This window comes from Sarcophilus harrisii, chromosome 2 (assembly GCF_902635505.1).
Source record: "Sarcophilus harrisii chromosome 2, mSarHar1.11, whole genome shotgun sequence".
Lineage (NCBI taxonomy): Eukaryota > Metazoa > Chordata > Mammalia > Dasyuromorphia > Dasyuridae > Sarcophilus > Sarcophilus harrisii.
In genome coordinates, this window is record NC_045427.1 from 586,160,482 (window position 1) to 586,181,614 (window position 21,133).

The window sequence follows — 21,133 nt, forward strand, 5'->3', positions numbered from 1 at the left end:
CACAGAAAATTATCTTCCCAAAGCATAATTTATGTAATTTCCCTGATCAAGAACCTTTAGCAGCAATTTATGTCTGTAGAATAAAACAAACTTCTCAGTTACACCTTTAAAATCCTTCAGAATATGGTTCCAGCTCAATTTTCTAATCTTTCTAATCTTAATTTACACAATTATCCTTCATGCCTACTATATTTCAGCCTACTGGTCTATCTGCTGTTATTGAACTCAGCATTCCATCTTCTGCCTGTATGCCTTTGCAGCGGCTTTCTCCCATGCATCGGTCTGTCTGTCTCCTTCTTCCCTTTCTTCACCTCCACTTGTTAGAATCCCAAGCTTCCTTCAGAGATCAGTTCCATTTGCCCCTTCATATAGGAAACCATTCTCAATGCACCTCATTATTAGGAATCTCTTCCTCATCTAATTAACACAAATATATGTGTATCTCCACAGAAAGAATTTAATTTTTTGAGAGTAGAGACTTCACCTTTCTATCACCAGGCCTAGCATATAGACTTAATACACTATAAGTTATCAATACATGTCTTCTGGATTAGAGGGACCCTTAAAGATCCCTTAGTACAACAACTTAGTGTGTACACACACACACACACACACATTAGAGTAGGGATCCTTTCAAGAGTATACAACATCCGTGCTGACAAAATTCATAATAATATTCCCTGTAAGCAAAGGATTTGTTGGCATTCAGAAATATATTATATACATTAAAAATGTTCAAGAACTTACTTGGCATATGACAAACAGGAATTCTGGTTAAGTTTTTAAACTTGGGCTTAATGCAGAAAACCTTATTTCCAAATTTCTGAAATGTACTAGAAGATTTTCCAGCTTAGTGTATGACACACTGGGAATAATTTATTCCTTTTTTGATGATTTAAAAAATTTTAGTATCTCAGATCAATAATGTATAGCAGGTAATATGTTATATAATTCTATAAAAAAGATAAAAAGGCTTATTTGAATGACTATAACCTTTTAAAAGTTTTCCCAAAGTTGTGAAATGATCCAACCATTTTGGAGAACAATCTGGAACTATGTATGCCCAAAGGGCTAAAAAACTGTGTATACTCTCTTTGACCCAGAAGTGCCATTGCTGGGTCTGTATCCCAATGAAATCATAAGGAGAGAAAGGGAACCACATATGCAAGGATGTTTGTAGCGGCTCTTTTTGTGGTAGCAAAGAATTGGAAAAGGAATGAATGCCCATGAATTGGGGAATGGCTGAACAAGTTATGGTAACATGAAGGTAATGGAATATTATTGTTCTATAAAAAATAATGAACAAGTTGATTATAGAAAGGCTTGGAAAGATTTATATGAACTGATGCTGAGTGAAACAAGCAGAACCAGGAATACACTGTACACAATAACAGCAAGAATGTGCAATGATCAACTATAATAGGCTTGATTTTTTCCTCAGTAGTTCAATAATCGAAAGGAATCCCAATAGACTTTGGACAGAAAATGCCATCTGCAAACAGAGAAGGAACTAAGGAGAGACTGAATATAAATCAACACATGCTATGTTCACTTCTTTTTTCTGTTTTTTTTTAATCTCTCCCATTGTTTTTCCCTCTGATTTTTCTCTCCCAACATAATTCATAAAACAATTTGTATTAAAAATAAACTTTTTTAAAAAGAAAGAAAAATTTCCCAAATAGATGTTTAATAATTTCTTGTCATGTCATCATAGCCTATACGTAGTAAAGGAAAAATTTACAACTGGTTAAGAGTTCTCACTCACTCAAGCTTTATTGAGATATAAATCAGATGCAAATGAAAACTCTCAGAGACAACAAAAATATATAATCTCAGTGGCAAACTATAAAAGATTAAGATGTTACTGTGAATATTTAATTTTTAAATAAACCAAAATGAGGGATGTTGCCATAATTTGAAATCAACTCCTGGTTCTACTCACAACATACTGTTAGGTTCATTATCCTTGAAGATAGAAAGGCTGGTGAGTATTGCTCACAGAGAAAGGACTTGGAAAATTATCTTTCACCTTAAAATCTTTAATTCCTCAAATGAATATTTATGAATAACTTCAGAAAGCTCATCACCAATCAGAAAATTACTAGTCTCTTTCCCCCTGTAAAGCCAACTCTGCTACTGGCTGATCTAGTTTTCACCACTCTTGTGTCTAATCAACTTCTTGGTGTTAACTATATCTCTTCCTAGTCTCTAAAAATATTATATTCAGACTGGTGTCTTTGTAAACATTAATATAAACAAAGTCACCACTGGAGATGAGCTTATATGCTGAAAAATTAAAGCACTGAGAACATCAGTGCTTTCTGTCAATGCTATCTGAGCTACGAAAATGCACCTAGAATGATGAGAAATTTTCTAAACAGCAGACACCCACCTTACCTTGCTGACACATGGTGTCTTACTATAGAGTGACAAGATTTTAGAGCAAGCCTTTGAAATAAAGAAATGATGATTCAAAAAAAAAAAAACAAAACCAAACAACAACAACAAATCTTGGGAGCTGGAAGAAATCTTAATGAACTATATAGAATAAGCTTCTCATTTTAAAAATAACATCCATTTACATGGTGACTTAAAGGTTATTAGTGAATTAAAAGGCCATTTTACAAAGGAGGAAGATGATCCAGAGAAATGACTCAAAGGTTACCCAATAGTAGATCACTTTTTTCTGACAATAGTAGCTCAAAGATTTACAACCCTAATTTCCCAAGTATCCACCTTGTCTTCACCCTCTGCCATTATGATGCTTCTAGTTTATTATGACTGAAGATATGTAGAGAGACAAAAATCATTTCTCATTAACACCATTCTTGGAGTTATATTCATTTCTTTACAAGATGAAAGGATTAAATACTCACAAATGGTTAACTGGGATATATAAATATACAAAAGGTTACAGGGCCAGAGCTGGAAGCCAGAGTCAGGAAATGTAACTCCAACCTGAATAATCAAGATTCATATCAAAAGAATGACATACCTCCTAACCTCCTCTCTTAGAGAGAGATTATGAGTATGAAATATTGCATATATTTTCAGACATGGTTACTGTGTTGTGAAAGTCTGCTGAAATACCAGATCCCTACTCCCTCTAATTTTTAAAATTTTGTTACAAAGGAGGTTTGTTGGAAAGACAAAGAAGATAGTTTTTATTTAGAAATGAAATTGATAGACAACAAATACATACAAAAAAATTCCATATTGGAGGATAGTTCCCTGAGAAATATGGTATGACTCTGAATTGTGTTGCCAATGAAATTAAGGCATCTTCTTAAAATCCCAGAGATATACCAATTGAAAGTATCAGTTCAAAAACAGCTTTGTCATCATGACTAGCAAAGCCTTTAATGACATATAGAAAGAGAAAGCGGGCATTCTGCACAAAGGCTAGGAAAAGGAGAGTTCAATAAGGATTTATCATCATTGCCTATACATCCAGGGAAGATGATCTTCTAATCTGGATGGTTTGATCCATTTGCCAACTATACCCTCTGGGATGGATTCATATTAGCTGACATTTATACATATATGTGTGTGTGTGTGTGTGTGTGTATACACACACACACACACACACACACACACACATATATAGCATCTTAAAAGTTCATCAACAACTTAATATAACTCATTTGCTAAGCTACTAGCATAGCTTTGTGATGGTACCATTTCAAATAAACCAATTTCCTCCCTTCCACCTCTGTTAACATCAAAATACCACATGATCTAAATGTGGCTTCCAAGAAGATTTTCCCAATAGAAAGACAACTTGCTGACCAGATGATATAAATATTCTGGCCATCTTAGCAGTTAAAATTTCCCCTATGTAAATTTAGACTTTGGCATTCTCATTTATCACTCAATCTCCCTTTAGTCTGCTTCACTTAAACTAGTTCCCCAGAGCCTAACCAGTACCAGGTAAACTGACAAAAAAGCTAACTACAAAGCTCTGAACCTTATATGGCTTCACTGTGGCACTGTTAATGCTGGAGGGCACCCAGAACGCTCTAGTCTTCAACACAAGTGGGTTTCCTTGTACAGCTTTATTATTAAGAGGTAAAAGGCACAAGAGTAAAGTCATGTTAGAAGGAACTTTTGCAACAGAATCAATCCTAAGGACACAGATTGCATCCTTTATTAACAGTCTCATCTTTCAACAAGAGAAACTGAAAAATGCACTGGAAGCATTCTGGCTTAGTGGCAGCAAGAGATTAAAAGAGTAAAAGAGTAATAGGAAATTAGCCTATTAAAATGTTATGGGTGATTTAATGGCACTAAGCTGTAGTATCAGTTTTAAAAGAAGGAAGCATATTGTTTTGGAACTAATTTATTTTAAGAATACTGGATAAGTGGCAAGTCTCATTGATTTATCACAGCGATCTTCATATTCTTTGCTCTGCATATATCAATATGTGAGACTTGAGGCTTTTCAGAATAGCAAAGGTTTGCTATATAAAACAATAGGCAAATCTTTGGGGGAAATTGATAGAGAAGCCTCTAAAAATGACATCCTCAAGTCTCAAGATTTAACAAGCCTCAAGATTTGCCTACTGTTATTAAAGACACAAGTTGGTCATATAGTCTTTTAGCACTGGCTCACTTATCCTCTTAAACTCAAGCTGTCCTTCCTTCTTTTTCTCTCCCCCAACTCTACCCTGGCTATCCCTTTCTAACACTGATATATCACACTTCAAATTGATAATAAATTAAATAATAAAAATAATTAAATAGTAAAAAGATGGGTGACAAATAATAAGAAACAAAAGATAATTAAATAAAAATTTTAATTTAAAATAAATAAATAAATAATGAGTAAAATTATACTACTTGCTTGCTTAAGTTAACTGAAGTCAATAAAGTAGTAGTGTAAAGAGGAAGAAGGTAAACCTTAGAAGAGTTCTGATACATTGAAATTGCAACATGGCAGATATTTGCAACTAATTGATTATAAGGGATAAAAAAAAAAATCTGATTTTTAAGGGATAAATTTTTAAGGAATCACCATTAGGCCAAAAGAACAATAGTATGTGGGACATTGATGCATTGTTGGTGGAGTTGTGAACGAATCCAACCATTCTGGAGAGTAGTTTGGAACTATGCTCAAAAAGTTATCAAACTGTGCATACCCTTTGATAGCAGTGTTACTACTGGGATTATATCCCAAAGAGATTATAAAGAAGGGAAAGGGACCTGTATGTGCACGAATGTTTGTGGCAGCCCTTTTTGTAGTGGCTAGAAACTGGAAACTGAATGGATGTCCATCAGTTGGAGAATGGCTGAATAAATTGTGGTATATGAATATTATGGAATATTACTGTTCTGTAAGAAATGACCAACAGGATGATTTCAGAAAGGCCTGGAGAGACTTACACGAACTGATGCTGAGTGAAATGAGCAGGACCAGGAGATCATTATATACTTCAACAACAATACTAGATGATGACCAGTTCTGATGGACCAGGCCATCCTCAGCAACGAGATCAACCAAATCATTTCCAATGGAGCAGTAATGAATTGAACCAGCTACACCCAGAGAAAGAACTCTGGGAGATGACTAAAAACCATTACATTGAATTCCCAATCCCTATATTTATGCACACCTGCATTTTTGATTTCCTTCACAAGCTAATTGTACAATATTTCAGAGTCTGATTCTTTTTGTACAGCAAAATAATGTTTTGGTCATGTATACTTATTGTGTATCTAATTTATATTTTAATATATTTAACATCTACTGATCATCTTGCCATCTGGAGAAGGGGGTGGGAGGTAAGAGGTGAAAAATTGGAACAAGAGGTTTGGCAATTGTTAATGCTGTAAAGTTACCCATACATATAACCTGTAAATAAAAGGCTATTAAATAAAAAAAAAAAGAACAATAGTATGTTTGATCCCCTCATAAGGTAAATAAAAAGATGAACTAAATAGGAAAATCAAGATTTCTATTTTAGATATATTCAAATTGAGGTAGGTGTCAGAGAGGAATATTGAAGTGGAAATGCTGTCTGGTCATCTGAAAGTGTTAGATTAAATTCTTACAACATTTAAGTATCTACTACATGTCAAGCACTATTGCTGAGTACTGGAGGTACAAAAAAATAAAACAATCCTTGTTTTCAAGACATTTATATCCTATATAATAGATAGGATAATACATATAAACACTAAGAAGGAACAAATATAACAGACATCCAAAATAATACAATGTAAAAAAAAAAAAAAGATAAACCTAATAGCAGGGGATGGAGAAAACAAGGAATCAGGTATAGAGGGCTGAAACTCTGAAAAGGGTGTGCTTGAATCAAACAACAGAGCACTTAAGGCTAATTACCTATTCGATGTGAAATAATGGCTCTATATACATATATTTAGATGAGATGGTGATGTGATGGCTCTCCTCACCACTGGTGCTTGCTGAATGTTTGGTGGTGAGGTAATCATAGGCAAGGATTGGAAGGCTAAGGGAGAGAGGTCAGTGTCACTTGATGGCAAGACAAGGAGGAGAGAGGCTGGAGACTCTGGACTCCAGGATCCAGTATACATCTTTGGCAAGCCGTGTGGCAGCTTGCCTGCCTCCTTCACTTCTCCCTTTAAAGACCAAGAACTTTGACTGATCCTGACTCTGATTCTGAGACCCTCCAGGGAGCTAGTCCAGACATTATAATCAGGAAACGTGAGAAAGGAGTTGGATTTTGAGATGCTGAAGTAAAAGCTATTAAGCTAAAGCCACAATAATGGATAGGTTTATGAAAAAAATTAAACAATCAATGACATCTTGGGAACCATGCCCAGTTAAGTGACATAAAGAATAGGAGGAACAAACAAATAAAAAAGAAGTTTCTTATTAGCATAAGAGAAAAACCAAAAAGTTATATTATCAAAAAGGTTTCCAGAAGGAATTGGTGAAAAAGTACTAAGAAAAGCTGATTTGATGTTTGCAAGAAGAGGATATACAGGTATACACTTGGAAGAAATATTTTTTATTAGGCTGTTAAAATTGACACAAGGGTATGACAAAGTAGGTAAATAGTAAAAATAGTAGGGACATGTCAGAGAAAAACAAGAAAATAGATGACAGAACTATGAGCTGCTAATGATATCAAGCCACAAAAACGAAAATGAGGAAACCCTGAACATTTTTTAAAATGATTAAGACTGAAAATACTTTAAAGGGGAAAGTCTGAGGTTGTAAAAGAATAGATTTCCAATTTTTTTTTTTAACTAGACCTATGAAATAATTGGTGTAGGAAACTTCTTTTACCAATGTAGATTGATACTTGCACTTGTGACTTGTAGTCTTAACAGAGTTGACTGGTTATACAATCAATAGGACTCAAGAGATATAATTCAGAACGCAGATATTCCTGACTAAAAGATCAGCTTACCATCCAGAACCCATATCTTGACCCCAAAAGGTGTCTGAGAAAAAGGCATTAAGTTCTATCTTTTCTGGAAAGTCAAGTTTAGAGTTTGTCTCCATACCTACTATACCTACTATACCTACTATACCTACTATACCTACCTACTATAATTTCATAACACATTCCTCCCCCAACCTTCTTTTTTTTCTGTAATTCAAACTTCTCAATTGTGCTCTTCTGAGTTAAACTGTGGCTTCTAGTTCAGATTACAATCTAGAAAAAGCTATAAACTACAACAGAAAAAGCTATGCAAATGCTATTGGAAACAACCCCACATCCATCCACCCAGGAAACCCACCACCCCTTTTCTTTTCCTAGACTACTGGAATTATTTATCAGAGGGTAGACTAGATTACCTGAATAGTGTCATATGACTAAGAACCCTGCCTCTTTTCTTTTGAAGTGAGAGAGTCAATAGATAGGTATGCATGGATTGCAGTCTACATTCTGGAGCTCTCCCCAAAATTCAGCTCTCTTCTGAAGTTTCTTACTACTGCTGAGGGCAACCATCAGTTGCCCAGATTTTGGATCTTTGAGGTCATTTGCACTTCATTTTTTCTTTTCCCACCTCACAAAGTCAATGTCCAAGTCTTGTTATTTCTTCATCCACATTTCTTGAACTCTACCCTTCTTTCTGTTCATAAGCACTGGTTCAAGCCTCTATTGGCTATCTCCTAGACTTCATCAATAGCCTTGACTCAGTGTCAGGAAGACCTGATCTTGAATCCCACCTCAGACATTTAATGGCTGGGTGATCTTGGATAAGTCACTTAATTTCTTTCAATATCAGTTTCTCCATCTGTAAAATGAAGATGATAGCATCTACCTCATAGGGTTATTAGGACCAAATAAGATTATACATGTAAAGTCCTCTGTAAGCCTTAAAGAACAACATAAATGTTTATCATTTTTAAAAAGTATCATTATAGACTAATTGGTTTTCCTACCTTAGTTCTTTTCTTTCTCCAATCCTCCATACAGCTGTCAAAAGGATTTTTCCAAAGCATAGTTTTGACCGTGTTTACCTCACCTATTCAAAGAGACTCCCTCTCCAATGATTCTAGATCTAAATGTTCTATCATTTCATCTCTAAATCAGTCTTTTAAAATTTTTTATCTAAGTTATATTATACATAATTAGGACAGTACTTCATGTAATTTATAAATAAATAGATCCACATAGGAGAGTACACTTAAAGATATTTAAATCATAAAATTATTACTATTAAATGATGTTTAAATTGTTAACTACTAAATAGTTATTAAATTAGCTAGTTGTTAGTGAGGTAAAGATGTTTAATAATAATGCCATTATTATTAAACTTATTTACACACTTCCCTTTTGTCATTGCTGAGTCATTTCAGGGGTATTCAACTCTTGGAGACTCCATCTGGGGTTTCCTTGGCAAAGATATTGAAGTGGTTTGCCATTTCCTTCTCTAGCTTTATTTTACAGATGAGGAAACTGAGGCAAACTAGGCTAAACAACTTCTCCAGAATCACATGCTAGATTTGAACTTTGAAAGAATAGTCTTTCTGACTTCAGGTCAGATACTCTATGTACTACACCACCCTGATGATCCAAGTACACTTCTCCCATGCATGTTTATTTACTTATAAATTTACATTAATATAAATTACAAACAATCAAAAAAAAAGAATGGAGATCACTGTATTACTATCACTCATTTCAGATATTCAGAAGGTTAAAATATATGTTTGAGACTAAAGATGAGAGAACTAATACATTGCAATGAACATTAGGAAATTCATAAAAAAAAAAAAACAATTCTTTATAAAGTGAGAGGAAAAATTAATTCTAAAATAACCACTGTGATGACTCTAGAATAATAGATAATCGAGCTGGACAAGGTCAGCTCTACAAATGAGGTCGCTGAGTTCTAATGTGAGATCTCTGATTCCCCTCCTCCTCCTCCTCCATATCATGCTAGAAATTCTAAAAAAGACAAAGTTGACAAAGAGTGGGGTCAGAATTGTTAAGTAATAGATGACACAATGGCTAGAGGGTGGAGTCTGTAGTTGGGAAGATTTGTGTTCAAATCCAGCTTCAGATACTTGCTCAGCACTGAGTCCTTGAGCAAGTGATTCAATCTTTCTTTGCCTTGATTTCCTCATCTGGAAAATGTAGATGATAATAATAGCATCTACACCTCACAGGTTTGTTGTGAGGATCAAATGAGAATATTTAAAAAGTGCTTAGCACAGTGCCTGGCACATAGTTAGTGCTATATAAATGCCAGTTATTACTATTAACATAATGAGACAAGCAACCCACCTCTTGACCGAGAAGTGAAGGACTCCTAAAGCAGATTGAGACATACATACATATGTGTGTACATGAATGTATTTTACAGAATATAACCAATACAGCCAAGGTGGAAATTTGTTTTGATTGTGTGAACCAAAAAAAAAAAATGATTAGGAATAGCAACGAGCCAAGATGAAACACAGATAGTATGTTTATATAATGAGGTCGGGTCAACAGGTTGTTCTTGTTAAAACAAATATTGTTCAGCTTTGGAGAAATAACTATAAAAAGTGGAGAGGAAGGTGTTACTATACTGGCAGAGGACCAATGATGAGAAGTATCCCAATTATATGTGAAACAAGTGTTCTAATTTAGAGGGAAGGCCTCTGGTAGCTTCCCACAGAGCCCTTTGAGTGGGAAGGATCAAATATGTATGTATGTGTGTGTGTTTGTATACATGTGTATATATGTATGTATATCTCTCAGTTCTTTGAAATGATGAGAACAGCAGCAGCTGCAGCTGCTGTGATTTCCTGGGTACCCTTTGGGAGTCGGGTAATTTAGGTCATTCACAAAACAGATATATATATATATATATATATATATATATATATATATATATATATATATATATACACACATGGGAAGACATATCACTGAATGAAGCAAGCCACACTTATAATCCCTTTTCTTATGACACTCTGAGGAGAAAAGAGTATACTAATGATCATTTCTTATGGCAAAGTAGTAAGCAGTGGCAAAAGGAAAGATGGCATTGACTAACTTACACAACAAATGAACAATTGCCCAAAAGCAATTCTTGGCTAACCAGCTTCAGTTTGCCAACACTTTGTATGAGAAGAAGATGGATTTAATTCTCCATAAATTTGTGATTTCACTCGAGTCGATTTTGTCCTTCCCTCCACTCTCCATTTATCAACCAGTACAGATAGCAACCTAGTACAGATACTCTCTCTCCTCTTGTACCATTCTAGCCTATATTCTTTCTATGAATCCTCCCTATAGGAGCCACTTAATATAATAGAAACCTTCCTCTTAATCTTTTAATATTTTACAGTTACAAGTCAAAACTGAGGCTATTATCCCTCATCCATAATACGTGACTGACCCACCTCCATTTCTGGTCATTCAAGTCCTTGATACAATCTTTTGCATCACTTTTCTCCTGCAAGTCATTGTTGGGTACAAGCTAATAAGCTACAAGCCTGCTTAATCTTTGTCCTCTGAGTCACCTGCAAATTGAGGGTGTAGGTGTTTCATGAGTCATAGCCATACAGAATGACTGGGAGAATTTGGTTGGAAGGAAGGGGACAGGACCTGGTTTTCTGACTGGTTTGGGGGCACTCACAGTGAGGAAACTCCCTCTAAATGCAAAGCTTACTAATTTAAGTCTTAGTGAGTTATCTGGGAGAGCAAGGGAAAGAAAGATCCTCAGAAGTGACTTGTCAATAGTCATACAGTCAACGGGCATCAGAAGCAGGACTGAACATAATTATTCCTGACACTGAAATCCAGATCTCTATCTATACTACACCCTCATGCAAGAATACTTATCTTAAAAAAGGATGACTTTTATAGTGGAGAATACACCTTGGGATCATTTAGATCTCCATGCCCTTGAAGAAATGAGTTTTGATTTAATTTCTTTCTCCTACAGAATTCTAGTCTCAATTCACTGTTTACAATGCCTGTACAGGCATTGATGAGCTAACTGAACAGGCTGCCCATCCAATAGCATGTCATAAAAAATGAATTTTTCATTTCCTTGGTTTTTCTTATATATTACAAGGCTTATCTCTTGAGTGGTCATGCATCTTAATGAGAGAATTCCAAGGCTATACATGATAAGCTCAGTATCATTCATCAACAGCAAGCAAGCACAGTACTAGAACCTCTCTATCATTAATTAGGGGACAGAATGATGAAAATTAAAGGGGAAAAAGTTTTCAAGAAAATTAAAAGGAAAAATGGAGAAGCAAAACATCCAAGTAACAGCCCAAATGCAACTGCAGCTGTAATTAAGAAACAATTTTCTATTTAGGAATTTCCCTACAATAAAATTTTGTAATTTGGACTAATTGTTAAGGTCATGCTGAAATCAGGGAAAAATCTTAATTATAGAATATTTTAAAAGAAATGGAATTTAATTACTTCCAAATATCAACCAGAGCTAAAACTAGGCTAATAAGATGTTACTTAGTAAACGTCCTTAGGGAACTATATTATAAAGGCTTTGAATGAATTGCAGTGAGGATACTAGCAACAATGGGCATCTAGTGATATTTTCTAATGTGTTGGGGGTACTTAAAAAGTTTATTCTCAAAGAATCTAAACACTTTCCCATACAACTTTTTATACCATCAATTTGCTTAACAAATTCATTTATTAAATATGAAGAGTTAAATTTTAGAATAGTCTCTATTCTAATAATCCAAATTTTCAATCAAATAGAATTTTACTAGATCCTCATGTTCACTTTTCAAAATCAAGAAAATTCAGGGGAAAGAGAGAGATAATCAAAGACTTCAATATTGAATTAATAGTTCTAGCTTTTTCAGAAGTATAGTAATGAGCAATGATTTACATATACATGTTAAGTTATTGTAAACTTAAAATAAAAAGCAAATTGTACATAACAGAAATTAATTTCATATATAATCTTTTTTCTTTTCTATTTTATAAATGGAAATGCTCATTTTATTTGGTAGTAAAGAATAAAATAAATTTTAAAACAAAATATTACATAGAATAAAAATGGCAATTTTACCTAAATTAACCTCTTATTCAGTCCAGTCAAACTGCCAAGAAATTACTTTACAGACGTAGAAAAATAATAACAAAATTCATCTGGAAGACAAAAGGCCAAGAATTTCAAGGGAGTTGATGAAAAAATGCAAATGAAGATGGTCCTAGCTGTACTATATTATAAAGCAGCAGTCATCAAAACCATGTGGTACTGGCTAAGAAATAGAGTAGTTAATCAGTGGAAGAGGTTAGGTTCACAAGACACAACAGAGAGTGACTACAGTAATGTAGTGTTTGATAAGCTCAAAGACTCCAGCTTCTGGATAATAACTCACTATTTGACAAAAAAATTGCAGGGAAAATTAGAAAACGGTATGGCAGGAATTAGGCACTGACCAACATCTAACATCCTATTTCAAAAAAAGGTAAAAATGGATTCATGATTTTGACATAAAAGATGATAATATAAGCAAACTGAGAGAACAAGGGATCTATGTCTCAGATCTCAGATAAGAAATTATGGACAAAGAACTAAAGAATACTATGAAATGCAAAATGGTCAACTTTAATTATATTAAATTTAAAATGTTTTGTATAAACAAAACCAATGCAGCCAAGATTAAAGGAAAGCAGAAAATTGGGGGAAATGTTTTATATCTAAGAGTTCTGATAAAAGCTTCATTTCTAAAATATATAAAGAATTTATCATATTTACAAGTACACAAGTCATTCTTCAAATGATAAATGATAAGAAAAGGATATGAACAGACGACTGTCAAAGAAATTAAAGCCATATTTAGTCATACCAAAGAAAATGCTCTAAATCACTCTTGATTACAGAAATGCAAATTAAGACAACTCTGATGTACCACTACACATCTCTCAGATTGGCTAAGATGACAGGAAAGGATAAAGATAAATATTGGAGGGAATGTGGGAAAACTGGTACTCTAATATATTGTTGGTGGAGATGCGAACTGATCCAACCATTCTGGAGAGCAATTTGGAACTACGTCCAATGAGCTATAAAACTGTATTTTCTTTTATCCAGCAGTGTCTCTACTGGATCTGAATCCCAAAAAGATCATAAAAAAGGGAAAAAACCCACATATGAAAAAATGTTTGTAGCAGCTCTTTTTGTAGTAGCAAGAAACTAGAAACTGTATGGATGATCATCAGTTGAGGAATGGCTGAATAAGTTATGTTATGTGAATGTTACAAAATATTAGATGTTCTATAAGAAATGATTAGGAGGATGATTTCATAAAACCTGGAGAGACTTACACAAATGGATGCTAAGGGAAGTGAACAGAACCAAGAGAACATTGTACACAGCAACAAGATTATGTGTGTGATCAACTGTGATGGAACTGGCTATTTCTTAACAATGAGACAATTCAGGCCAATTCCAATGAACTTGTGATGAAGAGTCATCTGCACCTAGAGAGGGAACTGAATGCAGATTACAACATAGAATTTTCACTATCTGTATTGTTATTTGCTTGCTTGCTTTCGTTTTCTTTCTTTTTGATCTGATTTTTCTTGTGCAGCATGATAATTGTAGAAATATGTATAGAAGATTTCAGAATGGCCTGGAGAGACTTACACGAACTGATGCTGAGTGAAATGAGCAGGACCAGGAGATCATTATATACTTCAACAACAATACTATATGATGACCAGTTCTGATGGACCTGGCCATCCTCAGCAACGAGATCAACCAAATCATTTCCAATGGAGCCGTAGTGAACTGAACCAGCTACGCCCAGAGAAAGAACTCTGGGAGATGACTAAAAACCATTACATTGAATTCCCAATCCCTATATTTATGCCCACCTGCATTTTTTATTTCCTTCACAAGCTAATTGTACAATATTTCAGAGTCTGATTCTTTTTGTACAGCAAAATAACGTTTTGGTCATGTATACTTATTGTGTATATAATTTATATTTTAATGTACTTAACATCTACTGGTCATCCTGCCATCTGGGGGAGGGGGTGGGGGGTAAGAGGTGAAAAATTGGAACAAGAGGTTTGGCAATTGTTAATGCTGTAAAGTTACCCATGCATATATCCTGTAAATAAAAGGCTATTTAAAAAAAAAAAGAAATATGTATAGAAGAATTGCACATGTTTTAACATATATTGGATTACTTGCTATCTAGGGGAGAGGGTGGGGGAAAGAGTGGGAGAAAAATTTGGAACACAAAGTTTTGAAAGGGTGAATGTTAAAAACTATCTTTGTGTGTGTTCTGAAAATAAAAAAAAACTATTATTATATATATACACATATATTACATAGAATAAGCTAGATAGTCTGGTATAAGGGACCAATAGAGCATTCTTGAAATCAAGATGAACTCGATTCATGTCTTCCCTCTGACACATACTAATTCCCCCAATTGCTAGTGCCTGCTCTCTCTCTCTCAAAATTACCTTATATACATTATGTACATATTGCCCTCCTTCTTAGGATATATGCTCCCTTGAAATCATATGTATAAAAATAATAACAGTTTTTTCTTTAATGGCAAAGAACTGGAAACTGGGAGTAGGATATGATTTAGGGAATGGCTGGAGAAAATATGACATGAACATAGTGGAATATTATTGTGCTATATAGCACAATAATATTCCACTATGTGTATGTATATATATATATAACTAGATAACTTATTAGTGCAGACAAATCTAGGGAGATATGAATGAACCAATTTAAAATAAAACAAACAGAATATGAAAATCTATATACAACATCATAAAGACAAACAATCTTAAAACACTTAAAATTTCTGCTTGATGCAATGGCCAACCCAAGAGGCTTGGTAATCATCCAAGTTACCCATTTCCTGATAGAAGAAGGATGGACTCAAGATACATAATGAGACAATGTGGAAATCTCTTTGACTTGACTGAATATTTTTATGAGGGTTTTTCTTTTTCCTTTTAAATTGGAAAGAGGAAAGAGAAAAAAGAAATGCTTGTTAATTAAAAAATAAAGAAAATAAGAGGTGAAAAGAATGTAAACTCCTGGGGTCAGGAATGGCTCCATTTTTGTCTTTTCATCCCTAGCACTTTACAGGTTACTTGGAATATAGTTACATGCCTTCTGGTTGACTGTATGACCTTGAAAATCTCAATGTCATCGTAATTACTTAAGACTGTAAGTTGCAGAATAACTGTACATTGGCAGCTTTTTCTTTCAGAAAAGTGCCCATACCAACGACATCATAGTTCTGCTCCCCTCCCACCTCTTTTCTTTCACACATGTATGTGTATCTAAATACACATCCATTCCTCCTATAGCAAAATCTTATGACCTGGTCTTGTCTTTCTTATTTTGGGACCTTCACCCAAACAGACATAGAGTGCCATTCCCATGAAAATCAGAAGGCAAGCAACAAGCTTGATCCAACCATTCTCTGGCCAAACTTGGGACTCTAGAGAATCTCATTTCTAACTTATCCTGTAACAGAGACAAGATAAATAATTCTTATTTAGGTATTTTTATGCTTTTTATGATTGCCTGCATCAGAGTTACACCTCCCACACCTCCTCTGATTGGATATGACCTTAGGTCATTTCTCTGAGCCTCAGTTTCCTCATCTGTAAAAAAAAGAGAGAGACCACTCACTTCTGGTTCTTGTGAGGGAAGTGCTTTGTAAACTCTAAAGAGCTACATAAATATGGTATTATTTGAAGCTCAAATCCTGAGCAGAGAGAGGTGAAGTTTTTTATCTGCTTTATTCTGCTCCTATGATGATACCATGCATGATTTAACAGTTTAATAAGTTCTTCTTGATGACAGTCACTTAGGACTTGATCTGCGCCTCTATGAAATTTGGACAAGCAAAGCACAGAACTTTTTATATGTCCTGTCAATAAATACGAAGTACCTTGTAAAAAGAAATAACAATATACTATTCCAAACAACTATATTCTTTGCCACCCAGTGGGGTTCCATGCTTTGAACTTAGAAGGAGGTTAGATGATAAAAATCCAGTTGGAAAATTTTTGATAGGTTTTTGTCTGGAATACTCATCTTTCTCTGTCTTATCAGAGCTCCCAGTTATTAAACTCTGAAGTCTAGAATCCAACTAGGTAGCAGAAGAAAGGAGGCCAGAGACCACCTATTCATATGTTGTTATTGTTCTTGTTGCCATTAAGACAACTCTAATGGCTCTATGCTTTCTTTTTTAAAAGGCATTTAAACAATAATTGGCTTTAAAAAGAATTTAGCATTATGGGAAACTACTCCCAGTCAACCACAGACTAAGACAGAAGTCATTTGAGATTTGTTGTTCAGTTGTTTCCAGTTGTGATCCCTTTTGGAGTTTTCTTTGCAAAGCTTCTAGAATGGTTTGCCATTTCCTTTTGCAGCTCATTTTACATATGAAGAATCTGAGGCAACAGGGTTAAGTAACTTGACCAGGGGCACACAGCTAGAAAGGATCTGAGCCACATTTGGATTCAGGAAGATAAGTCTTCCTGCCTCTGGGCTCAGCATTTTATCTGTTGTTCCACTTAGCTTCTCAGATTTAAGATTAAGCTATGTTTTAAATTTTGGTGAGAAGGGGAAGAAAGAAAGACAAAAAGGAAGGAGTCCCTTAAGTTTGGAGAATGAAATGACATAGTTATTTCACTTAAATCTTTTTTGTCAACTTTAAGAGAAGATATTTATTCCCTCAAATTTCCCTTATTGGCATACCTCAAAAATCACACAAGTAAATCAAACATTTTAAAGTCATAATATCTAATAACATAAGACTCATTTAATGAGAAACACACATCCTTGTATCCTAAATGTGCTACACTCTTATCTTTAAAAAAAAAAAAAAATGGGTCTTGTTAGCATGATTTATCAAAGAAATGTAATTTTGTTGGCTAAAAGAGAAATGTGACTAATAAATGTATTGGTTCTGACTAAGTAAAAAACCTGACAAGTAAAAATTAACTTGGTCTTAAATTTTTTTTATTACATTGACTCACTAGTCCTTCTCAGAACAGTTGTGTGAAATTTGGATCATGGATTTAGAGAGATACATTTGGGTTCAATCCTGACTCTGCCACCTACTTCTAATGTGACTTTGGGACAAGACTTTAGCCTCTTTGGGTCTCAGTTTCCTCATCTGTAAAATGAGAGGAAGTAGACTATTTGTCTTTCTGAGGTCATTTCCAGCTCTATGATCCTATGACAAGTAAAGTGATCTAATTTTAGCTTCATCTTGAAGATGCAAATAATTTCCTTTCCTTCTTTACAACTTAGTTCAAGAGACAGCTGATTACATTTTAAAAGTTTTGTTAATCAATACTCAAGTAATTGGCAATTTTCCAGAGGCAGAAGTCACAAGTGGTAGTGAAAGCCATTAGGGTCAAGAAGACTCTAAGTCCTTTTGTTCTATGCTTAAAAGCAAAAGCCTTCAAATAAACAAAAGCTTGAGAAGTCCCTTTGGAGACTTCATGTAAGCTAGTAACAAAAACAATAAGGTTTCTATTATTACACCAGAGTTACTATTTACAAAAACTCTGTGAAGCACATATCTAACCTACTGATTCATTCTGTTTAAAAAAAAAAAAAAAAAAACAGCAACATACATTTAGATATGAAAAGGAGAAAATGGGCAAAGCTACCAAGAATTTTTTATATGAAGTGCTTAACTTTCTGTTTTGGGAGTAGTATAGTTCTCAAATCTCATCTTTTCCTTATTCTCAACTGAGGAAAACAAAGTTAAAAAAAAAAAAACCTCATTAATTTCCTGCTATAGAAATTGAAGGTTAGTTTTGACAATTTCATCTGCTACATTTCATGAGAAAATAGTTTTATCTTGAGGGCTTTAAAGATAAAAATCATTTTCACCAAGTTACACTTGTGAACTTACAGCCATAAAAGCATTTACTAGCAAAAATCAGTCCAAAAAACCAGTATGCTCTAAGAATGTGAAGAACTACTATAGTGGTGTCAAGCTGAAAAAGAAATGCGAACCACTAAGCTGTATATAAGGATCCCTGTGGGCTGCATAATGACTTAGAGCACCACACATATTTATAGACTTCTTTTTTTTATTACTACATCAACACACTGAAATCGGATAGGAACAACATTTTAATCTGGATCAGGCCTTGTATTTGACACCTCTGAACTACATGACCATAGGGCTTCTCTGAATAAGAGTACAAACACCATTCTATTGTCTAGGTCTCCGGGTTCAAAGCAAGGTCTACTTGCTTGCCTTGGCAATCTGCTCAGCAGGACTAGGTAAAGGAAATGGTTTCTAGTCTACTTTTTTTTCTTCATAGTAATGCTCATTACAATAAGGCCTAAATAACAAATGCTGAGTTTTCAATGGACACATATATGATATTCATGGTTGTCGTTATAAATTATGGGTGAGCTCCCAGAACCTCAGAAATAAATTCAGGTACTTCATTTTGGAGATAAGGAAACTAAAAGATGACGTAGTTTAAACAGGATCATACTGCTAAGTTATTAAACACAAATAAGACTTTAATCAAGATTTGCCAAATCTCAAACTAAACTTCCTTCCATCCATATTAAAGTGCCAAGAAATGCTCAAAAAGGCTTGGAAAAACCATTAAATATTCAATTAAGCAATTTCTATTTTCTATATTGCTAGAAGAAAACATGGGGGAAAGGACAATAAGCTGAGAGATACAGGGTGTCCCAAAAGTCTTAGTGAAGTTTAAAGCTTTAACAGTTGCAAACCTGCACTAAGACTTTTGTGACATCCCATATATTTATCATTGTCAATTAAAAATGACATTGCTTGGCACAGTGGATAGAGCACCAGCCCTGAAGTCAGGAGGACCCAAGTTCAAATCTGATCTCAGACATTTAACACTTCCTAGGCAAGTCACTTAACCCCAATTGCCTCAGCAAAATAAATAAATGAATGAATGAATGAATAAATACGTAAATAAATGACATTGCTTTTTAAGTTATTTTCTTCTGCACTAGGATAATCTTTATTGATTATCCACAGCAAGGTCACTTCTGAGTGAACTGAACAAAAAGTCTTTGAACCTGAATAGGTAAGGAAAACCAGATTGTGGGGATTCCACAGAAGTAAAAAACTCACCAAAAGCTAAACCTAAAATAGTCGATACTTATCTGATTGACAATCGACCAATCACTATTGAAGAGACTATCTTGAGTGAAGTTCTGGGGATGTCATTATTAAGGAGCAGCTAGATGGTGTAGTAGGTGGGTAGAATGCTAGACCTGAAACCAAAAGACCTAAATTCAAATCTGACCTCAGATACTCACTAGCTGTGTGACTTTGGACAAGTTACTTAACCCTGCTGGCCTCCATTACCTCATCTGTAAAATGAGCTGGAGAAGGAAATGACTAACCATTTCAGAGTCTTTGCCTCTATAGAAGAAAACTTCAATTGGGTTCACAAAGAGTCATATTCAACCAAAATGACTGAACAACAAAAATGCAAAAATGATTTAAGTGAAATCATAAATAATAATAAATACATATTAAATAATCATAATCTCATAAAACTTATGTCTCAGTAAAGATATAAAGAATAAGTAAAAGGTTAATTTGGGGGAGACAGGTGCTAGTAGCTGGGAGGAGAAAGAAATCAAGACAGACTTCATGAAGGAAGTGCCCTTTGATTGAACTTTGAAGGAGATCAAGAGTTCTAAAAGGTGGTAATGAGGCATAATGACATTCCAGGTACAGAAGGAAGCCCCACGAAGGAACATAGTAGGACATGGAAAATACCATGGAAGTCATAGCAAAGCATTTCATATATCTGAACTACAGAGTACATGGAAATGAGTGATATGTATTAAGTCTGATAGACAGCTAAAGATAGAAAAATGGGATTCACTTAATATTACTCTACTTCAGGAGTAGAGATACTCATTTTCTTTTCCTGTAGATAATTATCTTCAGATCTGATGCCAATTATACCATCACACAATTTGAAAAGTTAAAAGAGATTTGGTAGCCATCTCATCCGATTCATATCCAAATAGCAATTCTCAAAATATGTTTAGCGTTTTATCACATTAGTATTCTACCTTATATTCAAAATCTATAGTCAAGGACTATAGTTAACACCATTTATTTGCTGGAAGGTTTTGAATTACAATGAATCAACTGTAAAAACTAGAAAACATACTCAGACAACTTCTATTTTTAGAGATTATGTCAGACAAACACTTACTGTTAAGTGCCATAATGTTATCTGTTCCTGGGTGATGGAAATTTATTCCCATGCGTCCTAAAAACAAATAAATAAGTAAATAAATGTTGGTGAGTGGAAAGAAAAAAAAACCCTAAGTGTTCAACTTAATAGCATCACAACTATTACAAGACAAGATCATTTCCAAGAAGCTAAAACAGAAAAAAAAAAAAAAAAGCAGATGGTTTTACATCTTAAATCTGTTAAACAACCATTACAGAGGCTTTAAAAATAAAATCATAAAAATATGCATATGCAAGTCTCAGAACCATGCCCCAATTCTAAAATTAAGCCAGAGACGTCTGTCATAAAGCTCTGAGAATTTCACAGACCTTAACATGTATTAGTATACCAGAATTATAAATGCAACTCTCAAGTTTTTTAGTTTATATTTAACCTCTCATCTTGACCTTTTGGTACAAGTAACAAATTGACACACAAAAGTT

General features: G+C 34.3%; 1 protein-coding gene across 8 annotated transcripts in view; it reads right to left on the minus strand.

Moving 5' to 3' along the window:
- CPEB3 (cytoplasmic polyadenylation element binding protein 3) overlaps positions 1 to 21,133 on the minus strand; it is a 267,785-nt gene that overhangs the window by 142,498 nt on the left and 104,154 nt on the right. For all 8 annotated transcript variants that reach the window (XM_031956050.1, XM_031956048.1, XM_031956046.1 and 5 more), the window contains exon 4: positions 20,670 to 20,726. In XM_031956050.1, coding sequence (XP_031811910.1) covers positions 20,670 to 20,726 — 57 coding nt within the window. The remainder of the gene's footprint in view (positions 1 to 20,669; positions 20,727 to 21,133) is intronic.